Source organism: Pomacea canaliculata, linkage group LG1 (genome assembly GCF_003073045.1).
Source record: "Pomacea canaliculata isolate SZHN2017 linkage group LG1, ASM307304v1, whole genome shotgun sequence".
Lineage (NCBI taxonomy): Eukaryota > Metazoa > Mollusca > Gastropoda > Architaenioglossa > Ampullariidae > Pomacea > Pomacea canaliculata.
In genome coordinates, this window is record NC_037590.1 from 31,040,323 (window position 1) to 31,060,425 (window position 20,103).

The 20,103-nt window shown below is 39.5% G+C and overlaps 2 protein-coding genes across 2 annotated transcripts; both read right to left on the reverse strand.

Annotated features, from left to right (window-relative positions):
- Positions 1 to 1,474: 1,474 nt before the first annotated feature.
- LOC112577342 (UDP-glucuronosyltransferase 2B7-like) lies at positions 1,475 to 4,706 on the reverse strand. Its single transcript, XM_025260400.1, is given in 3 exon segments — positions 1,475 to 2,512; positions 2,515 to 3,792; positions 4,418 to 4,706. Coding segments are annotated over 2 exon segments (1,524 nt in total). The 5' UTR covers positions 3,743 to 3,792; positions 4,418 to 4,706; the 3' UTR covers positions 1,475 to 2,216.
- Positions 4,707 to 10,268: 5,562 nt separating this feature from the next.
- Positions 10,269 to 16,088, reverse strand: LOC112576805 (cysteine-rich venom protein-like). Its single transcript, XM_025259554.1, has 9 exons — positions 15,941 to 16,088; positions 15,308 to 15,472; positions 13,924 to 14,014; positions 13,265 to 13,407; positions 12,775 to 12,869; positions 12,187 to 12,281; positions 11,737 to 11,835; positions 10,716 to 10,832; positions 10,269 to 10,419 (listed from the first exon to the last, which is right to left on the reverse strand). The coding sequence occupies exons 1-9, from the start codon at positions 16,073 to 16,075 to the stop codon at positions 10,412 to 10,414; spliced, it is 948 nt and encodes a 315-aa protein (XP_025115339.1). The 5' UTR covers positions 16,076 to 16,088; the 3' UTR covers positions 10,269 to 10,411.
- Between the last annotated feature and the right edge of the window lie 4,015 nt (positions 16,089 to 20,103).

The window sequence follows — 20,103 nt, forward strand, 5'->3', positions numbered from 1 at the left end:
CATAGCCTAACAAGTAGCGGACTCCAAATAATGTTTACTTTAATAAGCTCTAAAATATTAATCAACGGAGTCCCTGGTATGTTTTTCGCTACTCTCCCTTATCACACTCGCATTGTGTAAACAGCCTCAAACATATTATCGACGGGTATTATTAACGTGGTCAGAAGAACTTTACATCACATACATCAGAAGGTAAGACAGCTGTCAAGTTGCTCCACACTGACTATTCTCAACTAAAGTCAGTCTACGTGTTCTTAATAAAACCTATCATCGTTTCTACAAATGTGAAAAAAATGTCATTTGAACTCAACCCTTCTGCCACAGAGATTGTCACAGGGTGGCTTACACTGGCAACAGGTTCTTAAGTCATTATAATACATTAAAATTTCCATCAAGATCACAAATGAGCCATATTGGAACATTTATCTATAGGATCGCCATATCGGTTCCCATGTACCTCTGTACCTCAACTTTGACCTTAAAGGGTACATCCTTTTAAACAAAATGAATGTTGTAGTCCCTTTTGCATCTTAATTAGTCATCATAATAATGTAAAGTGACACGGCACATTCTTTTGGAATTTAAATGTGTCTTTGCCTTCTCTCTCCTCAACCGCCTCAGAGTTCGTCGTCCTAGATAAAGTTGATTGCCCCTTGTTTAATTCCCCATCACACATACAAAGAGAGAGAGGTCAACAAGTCATACTGATTAATTTCTTGTAGGCCAAGATCATCTTTTCTCTGTCAACTTTTTATTTTTTTATTTTGTCCATATATGCTATTTTCTAAACTACTGATGCCGGTGGCTTAGCTCTCCTTTTAAACAGAAAGAACGCAATCAAAATGTGAATGCTGATGTAACTTAGGGACAGCAGAGGTTGATAATCTTTCCACTTACAACATGGCCCACTGCCCCGGGAACAATCAGCCATCAGTATGCAGTAGGCTCCCGGTATTCACCAACTGTCGCAATCGTGATATGTTTCGTGCTGTTTGTTACTATCCCACCGAAAGTAACAGCTACCATGAAATCATCATCATCATCATCATCATCATCATCAGTCAGATTCATAGCGTGAATCTAGATCACTGAGGAACATCATCGCGAGATTTTGTTGATGTCAATTTGTAACTGAATGGTTTCCCTTGAGCAAAAGCTGGAGCTAGTATTTCTTCTCGGCGCAAATAAAGTTTATACTTCTGCAGCTCTGGTCAGGATTCTAAGTCTGTCCCTGTTAAACTGCGTGGGCTTCAACACTTCCAATCTTTTTTCAAGCAATACAAGTAAAACCTCCTATGTACCCGTATATATCGGTGTCTTGTGTCTGGGCTGCACTTCGCCAAGCAGTTTGTGCCAACGCAGTATATAATAGACGTTCCTCAACACAACCACAATTCACACACACACCAACTCATCAAACGCAAAAACCTTACTAAAAAACGATAAATAAACAGCCTAACAAGTAGCGGACTCCAAATAATGTTCATTTTAATAAGCTGTAAAATATTAATCAACGGAGTCCCTGGTATGTTTTTCGTTAAACTGCTGATATTTAACTAGCAGTATGATTTGACAACAAAATGACAGTAGCAAAACAATCTAAAGAACATAGCTCTAAAGGTAACAACCCCTGACTTGAATAAAATATAAGCAGAATATTACATCGCAAAGAAGAATAACCAGTTTTAATAAATTAAATAGTTATAAAATTTCTTCTTCGCACATCTAGTTTAAATAATTATATCAAAAATTACTGTTATGAAACGTTTAATAAAAAAACCTTTAAACTGTACTGGATGGCAATTTTCGAACAGGATAATAATTAAAAGAAACAGATAAATATAAACCTACTTTTCAATTTAAACACCTTAGTTTAAAAGCTTCGAGTACTGAAAATGGTAAAAATCATCAAGGCATATAAGATAAACGAAACAGAAATACAAAATAAATCCAAATAAATAGAAAAAATTTATTTTTAAAAAGAGAAGAAAAGTGAACATAAGAAATACATACTAATGCCTCTAATAGTTTACAAGTTTACATTTTCTAATTAAAAAGCTGTTTATGTGTTCTTTTGTGGGAATGGATTGAATTCATTACCCGATAAATGTTATTTCCATCGAGAAGCAAGAAGAAAAAAATATGCATATGATTATATTTGTTTGACATCGCCGAAATAAATTTGTAAAATGCAATCCTTTTCGCCTTTATTCTTACTATTCCCTTTTCCTTTTTGATTTCGTGCGGATATACCGGCATACTACACACACGGAACATGCGACTGTCAGTAATGTCAGTACTACACACGCTAGAAGAAAGCCGTGCACGTCCCAGCAGGCAAACTGATAGAAAGGAAGGTCATTTCCCGAGGAACGCAGGTGATCGCCGCCATGTTTCATCACGTGATCAAGCCAGTAGGCCGCTTTCTCCACAGGAACACCGAACTCTATTTTGAATAGTTCGGAGGCTTTTGTGATGGCCTGCTTGTAGCTCTTGTTGGTCGCCACTTGACAATGGTGGTGCGCAGCTCGTCTGTACTGACGGTGTTGATGTCGACAGTCTCTGAGAACCCCCTCACGCGCATGCGCTCAGCGTTGTAGAACTGGTCAGCGAAGAGCGGCGTGGCGACCACAGGCACGGCGTGGTACAGAGCCTCGTACTGACCGTTCTTACCACAATGACTGACAAACACACGAGTGTTGGGGTGAGCCAGCAGGTCGTTCTGAGGTATCCATGACGACGTTAGTATCTTCTGTGAGTTTGGTGACGAAACATTTGCACGGAAAATGGATTTAAAAGGTAAATCCGTTAACACATTCAATATCTTTTGTGTGATTGATTTTGGAAGATTGAGAACTTGGCTGCCAAAAGTAACAATCACAACACCTTCTTGGGCCTCATCCATAAAGTCTTTGAACTGTGGTGGCAACGGTTTACCAGGACCTGTAGCTGTTCCTCCAATTAGTTTGACGTTAGGCATCGTGGGCTTTGGGTAGTCTAGAATATGGTCTGTCTCAACCAACCAGATATCTGCTCGGGCTATGAGTATGTCTATTGGGAGATAAGGCATTTCTGGTGCATAGCGACTGACTGCATCTTGGTAGACACACTGATCTATCAGCGAAGGATAAAGATGAAGTACAAAATTGACAATACGCTGATAAAAGGTGGTGTGATGGTTAAAGCCAGTCATTACATGCGGAATGTTGCAAGGTACTATGGGTATTCTTTGTGTGGTTACATCATAACTCGATCCAAGATAGGCAAACGGCACACCAAGTCGATAAGGTATTATCGCCAACATTTTCACAAAAGCCAAATTGTCGAGAACGAAGAAGTCCGGTCTTAATGTTTTAATCTGCTCGAAAATATGTTTATTCTTGAGGATACGGTCACAGAACTCTCTCCCTGCTCTGCAAAACACCAGTAGGTCTTCTGTTTGATAGTTGAAATACCTCTCAGCGAGGCCTTCCATCAAAATTTCTTCGTAGTTTGGGAAAGCTGTCAGCTCAATGATGGTGAAGTTGGTCGTGTCCAGAAAGCTTCTTTTAACAAGATAGTCGGGCATGGTCAGCCACACCTCGTGACCTTGCTGAGCCAGAGCCTGTGCCACGTGGGTCATGTACTTTGTGTGACTGGGCGTGGGCATTGGCATGAGAACTACCCGCTTTCCCTGTATGATGTGGTCAGATTGCAGAACCGTGTACACAACAAACCACAAGAACAGGCGACACGTAATCATGGTCACCTTTAAGGAGGTCAGCTTTGAGGTCAATGACTTTAAGCTTGAATCTGTTTAGGAAAAATAAAATGTTTGAAAAATGAATTCTTCCACCAATCAACTCATATATATCTCATTCAAAGCAATTACTGGAATTAAGAAAATGGTTGCTTGTGACAAAAAGCGAAATGAAATTTGGTGTCTAACCTTTTAAGCCATTGCCTCAATCATTCATTTCTTGACTAGTACCGGTCGTTTCGTTTTATTTCTTTTTTCTTTCTTTATTTTTATTTGACAAGCACGAAGCCATAGCCTATTTCCATGAAAATAATTTTCCGTATATTTCTGTTGGGACACCAATGTAGCTAATGCTGGAAGTGTTTTCTGTCCTTGTAAACACGAGTTATAAGGTGTAGAATCTACTAAATCGGTTTTCAGTTGAGTTTTTGGGTTTTTTTTTTTTTTTTTTTTTACATTTTGACCGAACAAATAAAAAGCGCCATAAATTTGCCTTTAAATTCTTACTCTGACGTTAGCAATAAATTGCGCTGCAAGAAAATTTTATTGAGATGGGTTTCGAAAATATAATGCAAATCCTCACAGAATTCAGAGTGTGTGCTCAGTGCTTGCAAACATAATTCCGCGAGAAACCAATGTGAACAATCTGGACATGAGGAACATTAGCAGCGGTCTTACCGTTGCTGTCTCCTGTACGAGGCGCAAAACGTTGAGGACTCGTAGTTCCCGAAGTTCAAATCTGAATCTGATAGTCAGCAGGCGAGAGAGCAGGGTAGATGTCCTGGGGTTATTTATAATGACAGATGGATGGGCCGCATTTAAAAACCCACAGACCAGCTCACGTGATTAGATGCACTGCGTCCTTGAGTTTGTATGTAATAATACTTCAAGTGGCTTATTTATTACGCATTCAAGTCGTGAAGATTATGCTAATGCACACATTAGTTCCTCGGACATGCCAGACATGTCACCATCACTGTGTGAAGTCTATCCTAAGTAGGTTATTTTTTTTTTAAAGTATTCGGAGGGTATATAGCATGCGAACAGAAAAAAAAGCAAACAAAAACAAACAAAAAATACTAAAAACCCAAAGAAAACAAGCTGTTCAAACTTCGGTAACATTAGAACTTTCTTTGCTGAATTCTTTGCTGACGGTTAAATTGCCTATCCTGAAATGATTTGATGAGACAGTTTTACGTTGGTAAGCAATTCCCGTGCTTAGTAAATACTCAGACAAGATCAAACAGTATGCAGACATTTCTCGCCTCAAGAAGGCAACTCGCTCATAAACGTCTGATTTCTTTACGTCGCGAGAGTGGTACTAACATGATTAAAGGGGAACAACTCTATACGGAACTCTGAAAATAGGAACATATCGCTACTCTCCCTTATCACACTCGCATTGTGTAAACAGCCTCAAACATATTATCGACGGGCATTATTAACGTGGTCAGAAGAACTTTACATCACATACATCAGAAGGTAAGACAGCTGTCAAGTTGCTCCACACTGGCTTTTCTCACCTAAATTCATTCTCCGTGTTCTTAATAATACCTATCTTCGTTTCTACAAACGTGAAAAAAATGTCATTTGAACTCAACCCTTCTGCTACAGAGATTGTCCCCGGGTGGCTTACACTGGCAAGAGGTTCTTAAGTCATTATAATTCATTAAAATTCCCATCGAGATCACAAATGGGCCATATTGGAACTTTTATCTATAGGATCGCCATATCGGTTCCCATGTACCTCTGTACCTCAACTTTGACCTTAAAGGGTACATCCTTTTAAAAAAACTGGACGTTGTAGTCCCTTTTACATCCATATTAGTCATCATAATAATGAGAAGTGACACGGCACATTCTTTTGGATTTTAAATGTGTCTTTGCCTTCTCTCTCCTCAACCGCCTCAGAGTTCGTCGTCCTAGTTAAAGTTGAATGCCCCTTGTTTAATTCCCCGTCACACATACAAAGAGAGAGGTCAACAAGTCATACTGATTACTTTCTTGTAGGCCAGGATCGTCTTTTCTCTGTCAACTTTTTTATTTTTATTTTGTCCACATGTGCTATTTTCTGAACTACTGAAGCCAGTGGCTTAGTTGACTCCTTTTAAACGGTAAGAACACAATCAAAATGTGAATGCTGCTATAACTTAGGGACAGCAGAGGTTGATAATCCTTCCACTTACAACATGGTCCACTGCCCCGGTGAAAATCAGCCATTGATATGCAGTAGGCTCCCGGTATTCACCAACTGTCGCCATCGTGATACGTTTCGTGCTGTTTGTTACTATCCCACCGAAAGTAACAGCTACCATGAAATTATTCTATTTAAAATCATCATCATCATCATTATTCAGATTCATAGCGTGAATCTAGATCCTGCAATATCTTTCGTGATACAGAGTGAGTGTAGCATAGCCAGCCACTAAAGGGACATCATCGCGAGATTTTGTTAATGTCAATTTGTAACTGAATGGTTTCCATTGAGCAGAAGCTTGAGCTAGTATTTCTTCTGGGCGCAAATGAAAGTTTATACTTCTGCAGTTCTGGTCAGGGTTCCAAATCTGTCCATGTTAAACTGCGTGGGCTTTACCATTTCCAATCTTTTTTCAAGCAATACAAATAAAACCTCCTATGTACAAGTCTATATCGGTGTCTTGTGTCTGGACTGCACTTCTCAAAGAAGTTCGTGCCAACGCAGTAGATAATAGACGTTCCTCAACACAACATAATTCACTAACAAGTGTGAGGGTCAAACATCTGAAACTTAGATAAAACGGAACAAACAAACAGGTGTAAGGTTACAGGTTAACCTTGCCTCGAAGTGATGGCGTGGGTGAGATAGGGTGGAAGGTTTGTTTATCTGGCAGTGGCTCTCCATCAGTGCCATCAGGGAAAAGCAATCGGTTTTTGTGCGCAGTCACATCCTTGCCTGTGGTGAGTGTAACGGAGGGATGCGCCTGGCGACAGATGCCGCCTGATCTGTCCTGCCACTCCACAAGGGCCCTGGGCATCGAGAGGAGACGAGAGATCTGGTCATTGAGCGCTGTTTCTGCCCTCGACGACACTCAACTACGTGTTGACCTCGACAGCGAAGACAGAATGGTGGTGGTGTGTGGTGGTGATGGTGCGTAGGAGTACGCGTGTACCTGTGTGTGCGCGTGTTTGAGCGAGAGAGAGAAATTATTGTTTCAATCTCCCCGAACTCTGAGCAATTGAGAAGTATGGTTTAATTCTTATTTTCATATTTGTGTCTCTACTTGCAGTTGGTCTGTTTAGGACTAACGTCAAGGCTCAAGATTTCTTTGCTGTTGGTGGGTCAACTTAAGCCGAATGAAAGCACGTCCCTGCCTAGAAAGACGCATGAGTTCGCGTGCATGTGCATGTCAAATAAAATATCGCAATATTATTAACATTATATCGATGTAGAGCAGGACGCTAACATTTTAGCCATGGATGTGCACTACCTTTATGAACATGTGTGGTTGAGGTGCAACGATTAATGATTATATCATTACGCATTAACACAGGAGGAACAGCAGAATAGCAATGTATATTTTAAGGATAATACTGTATATATTTATATACGTTTTATTTATATCTGTAAGCTATCTGTTGTTTATCCTTTATGAAAAATGCTCCCTGCTTTTGTCAGAAATGACTTATTTTATTGCAAAATCTAGAGATGTCCGGGCGTGAATGTGATATTGTTGTGCACTTAGAGATAACCCCAAAACCAAGGCGATGCAGCCTAAACCTTTGTCCCTCGTCCATTAAGCAAGGGAAGGGAATAGGGGTAACTCTTGTTTGCAACAAATAAAATACGAAGATGAAACATGGAAACAACGAATACAAGATAAACACACACGAGATAATAACTTCGATAAAAATATTTGAAATGAGGACTAATAATGAGGATTTTCACGATGATATACAATAACAAAAATGGCGACGGAGAAACTGAGACTGTCATTTGTTCCTCTTCGTAAAATAAATTATTATAATATAATCGGATTAAAGTTTATGCAATGAAATATTACGTGTAAGCTGTTAATTAGTTCTTTATAAATCAAAGTGTAGCAAGAGGAGAGAAAAACAAGCTCGGACTAAGAAAGGAGTATGCGAAGAAACGAAGGGAAGGGGAAAGGCTTATTTTGCAATCGGACAAGTGAATTAGTCCGTCGATCGTGGATGTGAGCTTGTGTCCTCTACCTACACTTCATTTTACAGACAAATTAGTGATACCACTTTTTCTTTCTTTATACTAGCGATCGCCATACTTAGAGTTTTTTTCTGAGAGGGTCTTGAAGCCGTATAAAGCAACGGACCAGGGGTACCTTAACCTTTGATGTCAAATAAGGAGCTCTGAAATTTACTTGTTAGAGTTGCACTAGTTTTTTATAGCTGGAAAGTAAACTTTTCCTCAAAGTAAGAAAGGATAATAACTCTGTTAGTCTCGAGTCGGCTCTTCTAATCTTCTTGTCTTTGTTTTTATTTTAATTTTCGGATTTCTCTCATTTTCTCTTTTATTTTCTTCTTTAACAACCGGATAGGTAGTATTTTTCTTTATCTTGAAAGGCGAATGTTTTGTAGTTATTTTAAAGTTTGCAATACTCATTATATCCGCCTATTGAATACTTTAAACGCACTTCTTCTGTAAACATTACTCCTAACAACGTTACCCGTAATACTAGTCCTTTTTCACACCCTGCCCTGCTCATCTTTATCATGATTGTTTGTTTGGCTATTCTTTGCATTTTCTGTCTTTGGTATTATTTATCATTAGTACTGCTTTTTATTCTTTTATAGTTCATATTTTATCTTTTGTTTTCCTGTACCTCGTTTGCTGTCCATGTTTTGTTGTTGTTCTTAGGCGCAAAGACCACGTTCCTTAGGAGTCTGAGTACGTGCTTTAAAAAAAATATTAATTTTAATATGTCCTCATAAGTTCCGATTCTGTCCGAAAGGGAGAAAAATAGTCAACGGTGGAGGGGTAGTGTGGACGGGTGATGGATATCAGTGAATGAAAAATACGAAGAGAATGATTTAGAAAAGTCGAGAATTCTGTGTGAGGAACGCCCACTCTCGTCCGACCCCCATTACACCAAACCCCCTCTGCATCTGACCCCGCAGTCAACTCTCTGACAAGTGAGCTTTCTTTACATGCGTGGCTCGAACATTAAAGTCAAGAAACACCCTCTGGCCACCCGGTATCCCTCCAGTTCCATCCTTGCTGAGCAGCTCTTTGTGATTGTGGCGCAGAAAAACAAGAGCAGGGTGGTAGGTCCGACGTCTGGACGAGTAGCTGACGGAGGGGGAGAAGGAGAATGGATGATAGGACCTAATGGGCACGACCTCTGTAGGGTCAAGGTACTTTAGAGCCACTCAGCCACTCAGCCACTCAGCCAGATAAGTGCTGCACAAAAGGCGCCTCGGAGATTTCCGGTCAACATGTGTTGTTGCTGCTGACGATGTTGTTTGATTGATGGGGTGGGATGGGATGAGACCGGCTGCTTCACAGGTCGCTGGATAACAGCAAAGGATCCTCTGAGTGATTGGGCGTCATAGAGATAATGTTACTTGATAACACCACCTGGCATTCTCTTTTGTTTCCTCAAAGAGTTCAATGAACAGGTACCGCCGCACATTTTCCCATTTGCTTAAAAGTGTTCAAATAGCCAAAGATTTACGCCTTTTCACTATTTTGTAAACATTGTGAAGGTATAGTGCAGGTGTGCTACAATTTTAATTCTTGTTTTTGCATCGTTATCAAAATGAAGTGAGTCCAGTCTCGAGGAAAGGTGTTCCATGGTTACAGACTGGGAAAACAGGAAAAGTAAGAAGAAAAACAAAGTGTGACACACACACACACAGAGCACGCACTGCGATTGAAAGAAAAAAAAAGAGCCAGAACCGTAGAGCAAATAAATAAAAAAGTATTACAAATCGTTTGAACATTCCACATTAAAGAAGACACAGCCAAGATAATGCTTTCAGAAGCAGACAAGACATAAGGAAGCTAGAGAGGGACGTGCAAGAAACTTTAGCAATTCTTGAGAAAAATGAAAGAGAATTTGAGCTGACAACTGACGACCAGGGAAACATCCAGACACATTTGGAAGGTTTCTAAAACGAGCGTGTAGGAGGTTTAGATAAAGATGTTGAGTAATGACCTTTCTTACGGTGAGAAAAAAAAGAGAATAGGTGTGTGAATAAACATGTAAAGAACTAAAGTATCTTGTAGATCGATGAATGAGATCCTTGTAACAGTACATAAAGCTAGTAATGTCACGGCTCATTGATTTCTCTCATCCCGGCAAAACATGTTTTGGAAGCATCGACCAGTGGCTCAAGATGTTTCATTGTTTTGTTGGCTGAACCTAGCCTGTGGTCCAGGCTGTTATGAGATGGGTCGGATAATTGAAAGTTTCCGGAGTTCGCTTATTTTCTGTTTTACATCGCAATGTACGAAAAGAGAAGAAAAATACTTTGATGTCAACGTCGCACATACAGCCAGCTCGAAATAGGATTTTTTGAGTCATTCTTTAATGACATTCAAGGTATTTTAACAACTGGTCAGCGAGTGCTCCATCAGTCTGAACCACGTTGACAGGTCTTTAGCAATCCACTGTCTGTGCAGGCTACAGTTGACCATCTTGTTAATGAGGCTTATTAGCCACCTGAAACGAACTAACTAGCAATAGTGATACGGAAATACATAAAACAAGAAGACTTTTAAAGCATCTTATATAACTTGCTGTGAGGGGAGATGGACAAATTTTTAAGCAAGTGTTAAAATAATAGAAAAGCATTATTTATAAATATTTTCTCTTCCTGCGTGAAGTATAAGATTTTTATGCTTGGTTCACTTAAGCATGTATTAATGAACACATTGTTTGCAAGGCTCACAATTTTATTGTGAAAGTTTGAACGAGAGTAAACAAAGCCTGCGCTTGACTAACGAGTGTTTACTCACTTGTAGTACAGATGCCACACATGTAGGGGCACTCATGGGGCACGTTGGAGAACTTTTTACAGTAGGCTGGTGGCCATTGAGTGTTACAGTGCGACGGATCACTTTTCGGGCAGTTCACTGCAAAGACAGAGATCGGACATTTTTAGTTGTGGCTGACCTATGACGTCACCAGGGGTCACAAAGGACATCAGAGCGCGAGAAACCTCCTCCCTGACAATTTTTTTGTCCTATAAGCGAATGAGAGTTGGTGGGTGAGCAGGTGAGCTGGGAAGTGAGTTAGTGAGTGCGAGTGAGTGAGCAGGTAGGCAGGAAGCATGAATGTAACAAAGAAGGGAAGGAGACTGAAGTCTATCAAAGGTTTTCTAAAAACTTTTTTTTCAGAATTATGTTACTGTTGTGTTGTTTGTGAACATAGTGATATAGTGAACATTTCTTTGGTCCTAACCGTAGTCGTTTTGTTTTACACTATGTGAAAAGCTTGTGTGTAAGATTTTGGTTATGAAAAAGATCGTTAAGAGAGAGTTATCAGAGAACTTCATGACATCAATGACAGGAGGTGTTTCGACGCCTATGGTCTGATGTGTTTAATTTACGAGAATGAAAAACAAATAGACTAGTCCCCTGAATGTGGAAAACGACATTCGAGAAGTGAAGAATATGAAATGCTTATTATTTACTGTTTAAAAAAGCTCCATCATCATCATCGTCGTCGTCGTCTTCGTCATCGTCGTCATCATCATCATCATCATCATCATCATCATCATCATCATCATCATCATCATCATCATCATCATCATCATCAAATAAAACAGTCTCTGTTCAAGATTCATGGCTCTCTCAGCTCTGCTGTAAGTGTCCTTGTGAGTGTGCGTGCGCTCCTGTATACTTGCCAATGTATGTGTCTCAGTGAGTTTTCGCTGTAAAGTGTACAAACGTTAAAATGAATTCAGTCTAAATATAATTTACTGACAGTCTCAGTACTAGCAGAAAAAATGTTTTCAGGGTGGTGAGCACTACTCACGCGTCTGGCAGATGTCACCAGTGTAGAGCGAGGAGCAGGTACAGGTGCAACTCGCTATGTTGAAGGACCCTCCGTTAAGACACAGTTTGCCCTTACAGTCTGACAACAGGAATGACAAATACTAAGCTAGTATCTTTGTCCATGTCTATATATGGACATAAGGCAAATATATAGCTGTGTTCCGAAATAAACTATAATTAAAGTTCAATTTTTTTTTAACTGTATTCCATTCCAAATTGTTCTTTTTTGTGCCTATGGGGCACTCTCTTTCTGACACACTCTATTTCACACAAACCAATACAAGTAAAATTAACTAACACATGCTGTCATAGAAGACAACATATGGACAGCCCATGTGGCGATTAGTCTCAAGCATTTCACTAACAGCTTGACTATACGGGTTTAGACTGATGTCTTTGAGTTCATCCTTCTACTGTCAAGTATTCTCACCACACAGCTTTCCACTGGTGTCACACTTGGTTGGACAATCCGAGCAGCTTACAGTGGAGTTTTTGTATGGTTTTGAGACATCTCCTGACAGTTGTCTGTAAACAGGACAATACACACATCGTCACCTTAAGCACAAGTTTCAACATCCATGCTTATATATTAACCGAGTCCTTCTTGACCATAATATATTTTAGTTGCTGAGTCTGTGTGAACGACTCTACCCATCCTCTCCTCACTGATCCAGTGTTAATAATTTGATGACAGGTTATTACAAATTGTAAATAATTTGATGACAGATCATTACAAAATAATGCTAATATTATAATTTTATCTTAGATATTTATATTTAATATTATAATATTTACATGAAGAATCCAAATATTTGTATTTATATAAGTCATGAATGCTCACTCACGTCGACACAAACACACACACTCCTCATACCCTTTGAAGTGTAACACTAATTTTCTCTACAAACTGCGAGTGAAAGTGGTTATGTCAGAAAGTAGGATGGCATAAGCCTTTTCCTTGTAGAATTGCAAATCATCAAGAAGTCTGTGTATAGGATCTGATAACGGTGTACGTTACCCAAAGGCATAGTTGCAGAAGTAGTATCTCTCATACTTTTTTCCCACACATTTTGCTTGCCCGCAGCCAATCCGATGTGCTCTAGCTCCAACGACCTTATACAGAAATAAGTAAAAAAATATAATAGGATATGGAAATGTAATATGAACGTGTTCACTTGTTGACCATCATATCTAGTCCAAGTAAATCTCTAAATGCTCCTCCTGCGTTTACTACTTCTGAACATCCTGCAGTTTACTACATAAACACATATACTCATAATAGCGAGAGCTACAGATATCTGTGTGTAGTGGATGTTGTAAAGAGGTGACATACCTGTGTGCAGTAGATGTTGTAAAGAGGTGACATACCTGTGTGTAGTGGATGTTGTAAAGAGGTGACATACCTGTGTGTAGTGGATGTTGTAAAGAGGTGACATACCTGTGTGTAGTGGATGTTGTCAAGAGGTGACATACCTGTGTGTAGTGGATGTTGTCAAGAGGTGACATACCTGTGTGTAGTGCCCTACTACACCTCCAGTAGAGCCGGTGCCGTAAATGAAATCTTTGCGCTCATCAAACCACGACTTAACTGCATTAGCAAATGTGGATTGCCCAAAGGCTCCGTTCTGTCCTATGTTGACTCCGGGAAGAGCTACAAGACAACACAAAAAAAATAAAAATTGAACCTGAGATACAGAGGATACCAATGTCAATCACAACCCCCCCTCCCCGAAAAAAAATAAAATCAAAAGCCTTTCAGGCTATATTTTTTGTCCTCAATGGGGGTAAAGAAAACCTGATTAAGAACAAACACTAGTCAGTGAACCTGAATCACGACTTCTTGTCGTCTGTATCGCTAATGTATATCCTTTTAAAACAAAATGAGTTTCACATAGACAATGAGATCAAAGGTGTGTTTGTATCAACGTTTACATCAGGGTTATTAAGGTAATCCTTTGCGAGATATCTTAGATGACATGAGACCTATGAACTATTATTTCCTCACCCACATTAACCGAGTGAATATCAAGTGCTTGTGCATGCCTTGTAGCGAGAAAAATAAGGTTTGAATCCTTTAGTTGAATAAGACAATAAATACAAGGGCGTTTTAGAAGGGACAGAGAGGCTGAACAGCAAAACGAAGACCAATGGAAGGATGAATACTCACAGGGGACCAAACGTGCAGTACCCGTGTCGTGTCCAACGACACACTGCTTGGCCCATTTCTCGGCCCCACGGGCGATGTCTTCGTCCCATATCTGTAATAAAAACAAACCCTCTAGGAATCCACACAGCCCGAAAGACCTGTAAGGACCCAGGCATCATAAATGTTCTGTGAAAGTCTAATGTCCTTCATTTACGTATTCATTATAACTACATTCTGACTACAGGACATTCGTGGATAACATTTTCTTTCAAAGAAATTGTAGGCACGTTCGTAGTAACGTTATAAGAGGTTTGTTGAAATAACAAACAAGTAAACAAAAAAAAAACTTCATGTTTGGGACATGGTTTTGTGTTTGTTGTGAGTTCTATTTACTTTTCAAACATTATCTATGATGCAAGAAACTTTATTTGACTGCGACGTGGAACAGTATTCATCTTTAGAAAGAAAAAAAGGCTGTTAAAGTACAAGAGATAGAGAGAAAGATGAGGGTTTAGAGGAAAAATACTCTGAATGTAAAAAAGGCAATCGAACTGATTAACTTGTTTTGTGCCTTGCGATTTATTTGGCTTTGATCTTGGTGAAGGCTTCAACGGTTTTAGCATCCGTCTTGTTGTCCACCTATTTAATTGTCGAGTTTCTTTAAACATCTCCTTTACCTTTGATCTAGCATTTACCCCTACCACTGTTTATCCCCAGTTGCTGCATTTTTACTGTGTCCCTGTGAGCATTCATGCAGAATAACCATGTATTTTACAAGTTCCCTAGTCCGGCTCTATAAAAGCTAGCTGCAACACAGCCACAACCTCTTTAGTACCAGCGACAATTATCACAGAAAAAGAAAAAATTTTCAAGTTGCCGAATTCGATATAACCTCACACAGAACCAGTGTGTTTTTATTATCATATACCTTTTCTTGCCGAAAAAAATAAGGAAATGAAAAATGGGGGAAAATAGTGCAGACCGCAAACAGTAGTGACTGGCTAGTATTTTGTAGTGATGAAAGAGAGGTAATCTGATAACAAGAATAGACAAAGGATAAACAATAAGCGATTTGCCGCTGGGAACCCTTTCTTCTGCTCTTCTCTTACCACCCACCTTTTGCACTCTTCCGTCGTGCTTGTCAATACGACAAAAACTACCTGGTCACTTAAAATTGTGCTCACTACATCGCCTCACAGAGGTCTGAACCCAGGTTCACATCACGTTGCAAAAGACCATCTGGACGTCTGTCACGTGACAATTAGTAAAAGGCTCATTAAATACGGCAGGGTCAACATGAAGAGGTCAAATGAACGACTCATAAAAAAGCTGCAGGTTAGTTAACCGCTACGGGTTAGCTAGAACTGTAACTGTGTTTTGTGTACCCGGCTGCGGGTCAACCAACCAGTTTCGGCATGTTCGCCGCGAGCGGCACGACTTGGCCGCGCAGGTCGTTGTGTTGCTGCACCAGAGCGGCCTTGGTGGCGGCGTCCAGCGGCACCGCGACACCCACGTCGGTGAGACACATGGTGTGCTGTGGGTCGAGCTTGGTCCACTTGGGGTCACAGGTCTGTAAAGTCAAAGACGTAAGCAGGAACACGTGACCAAGTAGGCGGAGTTAAGAGCGCCCGCGTGTGTGTGTGTACCTGACAAAGCGATATGTGTTTGTGAATATGATATGACAATCATGGTGACTACTACAAGGATGTCCATATTTAATGACATTTCTAACTTTAAAATGAATGTTTTGCTGTTGTAATGTCTCCGTATTACCTCCCTTTCAGCTGGGAATGAGCTGAGCAAAAAAAAAAGAAGAAAGCAAAATACAAAAAACAAACCTCGCCACATTACAATCATAAAATTCTCATTAGCATACAATGGATATATTTCCATTGGAAACTGCACTTGCCGGCTAGGAGAATTAGCATTTTAATTTCCCTTTTACGTGGTTATTCGTTTATGCGTGTTATTTTTTTTTCCTTTGCCATAACAAAGACCACACAAGCATCTTACAGGAGCAGCGGTCAATTGTACTTACCTGAGCTGTTGCCGCGTTCAGACAAGTCAGGAAAACAGCAAAGTACGCAAGGCACACATGTAGAAACATAGTGACAGGCAAGCGAAGGACACTTGAATCGACTGGCTGGTTAACGGTAACGTCCAGAGAAGACATACGACAAGTGGTGTTTGTAGGTATTTATATCTTCTGGGACCTGCACAGTTTGGGACCATGTGTTGCTCGTTCTGACGATTAGAGCCAATCAAAAGGGGCAAACGTTAAGCAAAACAACCCACATACTGTTCCTCCACTTCAATTTACACACTTGAAGAGCGTGAAAATACAATTTTGTTGTGGTACCAATGAAGTGGTTAGGCCAGAATTATTTGTGGATCTACTGATATGCAAATGAGTCAAATAAAAAAACAATATCCTTTAGGATAATGAAAATGAAATTTACTTTAAAAGCAGTGTCTGTATTTATGCGGGGTCCAGCTATCCAATATGACTTTAGGGCAAGGAAGAGTGTAATATTTCCCCCCATGGTTAGGTAAAATTCAGTTCAGGATACAGTTTCTCTTTAACCTGCTGTTTTATTTTAAAATGGTTTTCGTTAAACATCTTTTGGGGTGCAATATCAATCTAATGACTGGGTATTGATACTATCATCCCAAATCTGAGTTAATACCATATTTTCTTTTTCGATATAATCGTTACAAATATCCACAGGCGCGGAAAAAAGTCAGTCTGGTGACGTGATGTTTGTACACAGATATACTTAATCAACATTTGGTTCCTGCTGTCCCATTGGCTAGACACTTGGCTATGTATCCACGTACAATCCTGTCGTCTGTATTGATGGGCTTTTTCTGTACATGTTTGCATTAAAAACTGAAGGAATGTATTAACAAGTGGGAGAAAGGTATCTTCTACTGAGCTTGACCAGATTCGAAATAGTGAGAGTGCACCCTTTTAGTTCTTTATAACTACAAGCTTGGCTTAGGGCTGATTCCTAACAGCGAGTATTGCAAATTCCTAAATGCGGGGACCGCAAAAGCGGGATTTGTAAAACGAATTTCAAGCGACATACTTATCTAAAGCCACCATGTAAAAGTCCTTAAAAGTTGATTGAACAGCTTGGAAGAGGAACAAACACTAGAGGTGAGTTCAATGGACTAGTGATGACACGAGTGTCTAAATGTCGTGTAGACGTGCACCGTGCATACATTCTGGGTGTTTTTAAAACAAACAGCATACAAAATAGTTATCAAATGCAAAGCTCAGTAATATCTGAAGAATACAATTGTCACGCTTACACAAGACAAAGGACCGAAGCGGCAAACCTCAGAAGTACCTCAAAGTCTCATTTTGTCCTGGCTAATGTGTCGGCAAAGTATTGGCAAAGAAGTGTGGACTTAGCATGTTGACTAGACTTTCGATACCCTGCACTTTTATTCCAAACATTTTCTGTGATATTTACACAAACCTTTTGAAAAAACTTAGTTCAATGTTCAACATATCCCCGTTAATCAGTCTATTATTATCTGGAAAAAATGGATAAAATAGAATTTAGTTGTGAACATAAAGTTTAAATGCCTGTCATATGAGACATTGTACAAGAGTTCTAACTGGTGCCTCCTTAACTATTGTTCTAAGCACCACACCTCAAATACAATACTGCATCGAAATGTTAATGTTCATAGTCACTCTCATTCTCGTCGTTGAGACACATGGTGTGGTTATGGTCGAGGTTTGTCCACTTGGGGTCACAGGTCTGTAAAGTCAAAGACGTAAGCAGGAACACGTGACCAAGTAGACGGAGTTAAGAGCTCGCGCGTGTGTGTGTGTATGAGTGTACTTGACAAAGCGATATGTGTTTGTGAATATGATATGACAATCACGATGACTACTACAAGGATGTCCATATTTAATGACATTACTAACTTTAAAATAAATGTTTTGCTGTTGTAATGTCTCCATATTATGGACATCCTTTTATGATAGGTAATATTTGGCTTGTGTCTCGATAACAATGAGGGATCTCCACACCAGATGTGTCAACAAAAATGTTGCACCTCACTAGTCCTTTAAGCAAGAAAAAACAAAAAACAAAAAACGAACTTCACCACATTATAATGATAAAATCCTCATTAGCATACAATGGATATATTTCCATTGAAAACGGCAACTGTCGGTCAGGAGCATTTGCATTTTAATTTCCCTTTTAAGTGGTTATTCGTGTATGCCTGTTATTTTTTCCTTTGCCAGAACAAAGACCACACAAGCGTCGCACAGGTGCAGCGGTCAATTATACGTACCTGAACTGCAAGACGATGGCTTTTTAATAATCGACCGTGATTTCAGGTACAGGGCCCACGAGCGGCCCTGAAACGCACATGAACACGACAAGACAAGCAAGACACGGACACATGCACGTGCACACCTCTCTCTCCACACACACTTCACCCCAAGACCCTGTCGCCACACAGTTTAAGACAAATTGTTTCAGTGATATCCATATCGTCCCACCTAAGACCACATCGTCCCACCTAAACCATATCGTCCCACCTAAACCACATCGTCCCACCTAAACCATATCGTCCCAAATTATCTCGGGCCCAAATGACGAATCGATCACCGATGACACAAGAAGCCACTAATATCAAATATTACAAAGAGAGATAGTCGTTGTCTGAAAAATATAGATACGTAGCTGTCTGTTTAAAGACAGAGCCATGCGAATAAGTTTAGCTATTTTATTTTTAAAAATTGCAGACATGGGTATAGCTGGGACGATCTGACTCATGCTGTAGTGCGTCACAGACCTTTTAAAAAACTTAGTTCAATGTTCAACATATCCCCGTTAACATAGGGCCATCAGTCAGCCAGAGAGTGTATGTGAGTTGTCGATTCATAGAACAATAGACCACATGCTACTCGGTACATCTGTTGAAAAATAAACTCTTTCAAACATATTCTTTTCAAAGGACAGAGGCATTTTCATGACTTGCAAATCATGAGTTGCTTATGTTGTTATTAAGTATGTTGCAGAAGGAAATTATGTATGAGTAAAACAACTCATTAGCAAATAGAGCAGAGACTAATTAATGTTTTCTTTACAATATATATTTTTATGTAGCAGAGTCTATAGATGTGATAAGTAGTGTGTGTACAAATAAGTCCTTACCTATGCATGTGCTTATAAATCAGAGTTTTCTGAGTAGTTGTAGACACCCACGGGCTTACTCCCATTGAAGTCAACTGTAGTAGTAGGAATGTCCTACGGATGAAAATGTGTAGACATCTGTGCATAGCCTGACTGGGAGGCAATATTCCTTGTTTTTAAGGGCGAATTTTAATATTAGATAGCATTTATGTAAGGTCACATGCATGGGTAGACATGTGCTTGTTTGGTTTTGAACTGAAATTCTATTTATTTTATTAAAACATTGATTTATTGGATCTGAAGGTAATAGGAACCCTATCCTTTGGAATCAGTGGTTTGCTTGTATATATTTACAGTCAGCTGTACATTTCATGCAATTCAACAGGTAATCTTTCAGCTACTTACAGATATGTGCACTGAAAAATAGCTATAAGTATAATAAACATACCTATAAGTCATTTCGTTTTGGCAACAGAATATGCCTGATGAAGATATTATACTTAAGTTTACATCATTTGAAAATGTCCATTTCCCTATAGATTGCTGTTGAACATGCTGTTTCTATTGTAAATATGATTATAATTATCTCTGCATATTACCGTGAGTCACTGGCATGTGTCATGTCATGTGAGAGACAGTGTGTGTGTTTGTGCACGCGCGCGAACGTGATTGACTCATATAATAATAGATCACAGGCTACTCCATGCATAAGTTGCTTTTTCATGCTAGAAGACAATAATAACAATATTAACACAGGTGTTCGGGAAAAGCATTAATTTCATTGTCTCTTAGAGCAGGAAACTGGCTCCATGCGCAGTTTAGAGGAGATCCATCGATATGTTATATACAAGCAAGAAGACAGCAGTCTATTGTTATGCTGGAAAATAATAAACTAATAAAATAATAAGCTGGCTGTACGATGCTGTGAGAGCTTGCAAAGCTTTTGAAGAGGAGGGCTGGATGAGGAGGGATATATATCTGTGATGTTCTCTTTATCATCAAAAGAGCCGTGAACATTAAACTGAAAATATAAAGG

Coding starts and splice junctions, on each gene's coding strand:
- LOC112576805 (XM_025259554.1), bottom strand. CDS start 16,075: ATGTCTTCTCTGGACGTTACCGTTAACCAGCCAGTCGATTCAAGTGTC. Junction 15,473..15,940: donor TGAACGCGGCAACAGCTCAG/GTAAGTACAATT, acceptor TTGACTTTACAG/ACCTGTGACCCCAAGTGGAC. Junction 14,015..15,307: donor CGGCGAACATGCCGAAACTG/GTTGGTTGACCC, acceptor TTTTTATTACAG/ATATGGGACGAAGACATCGC.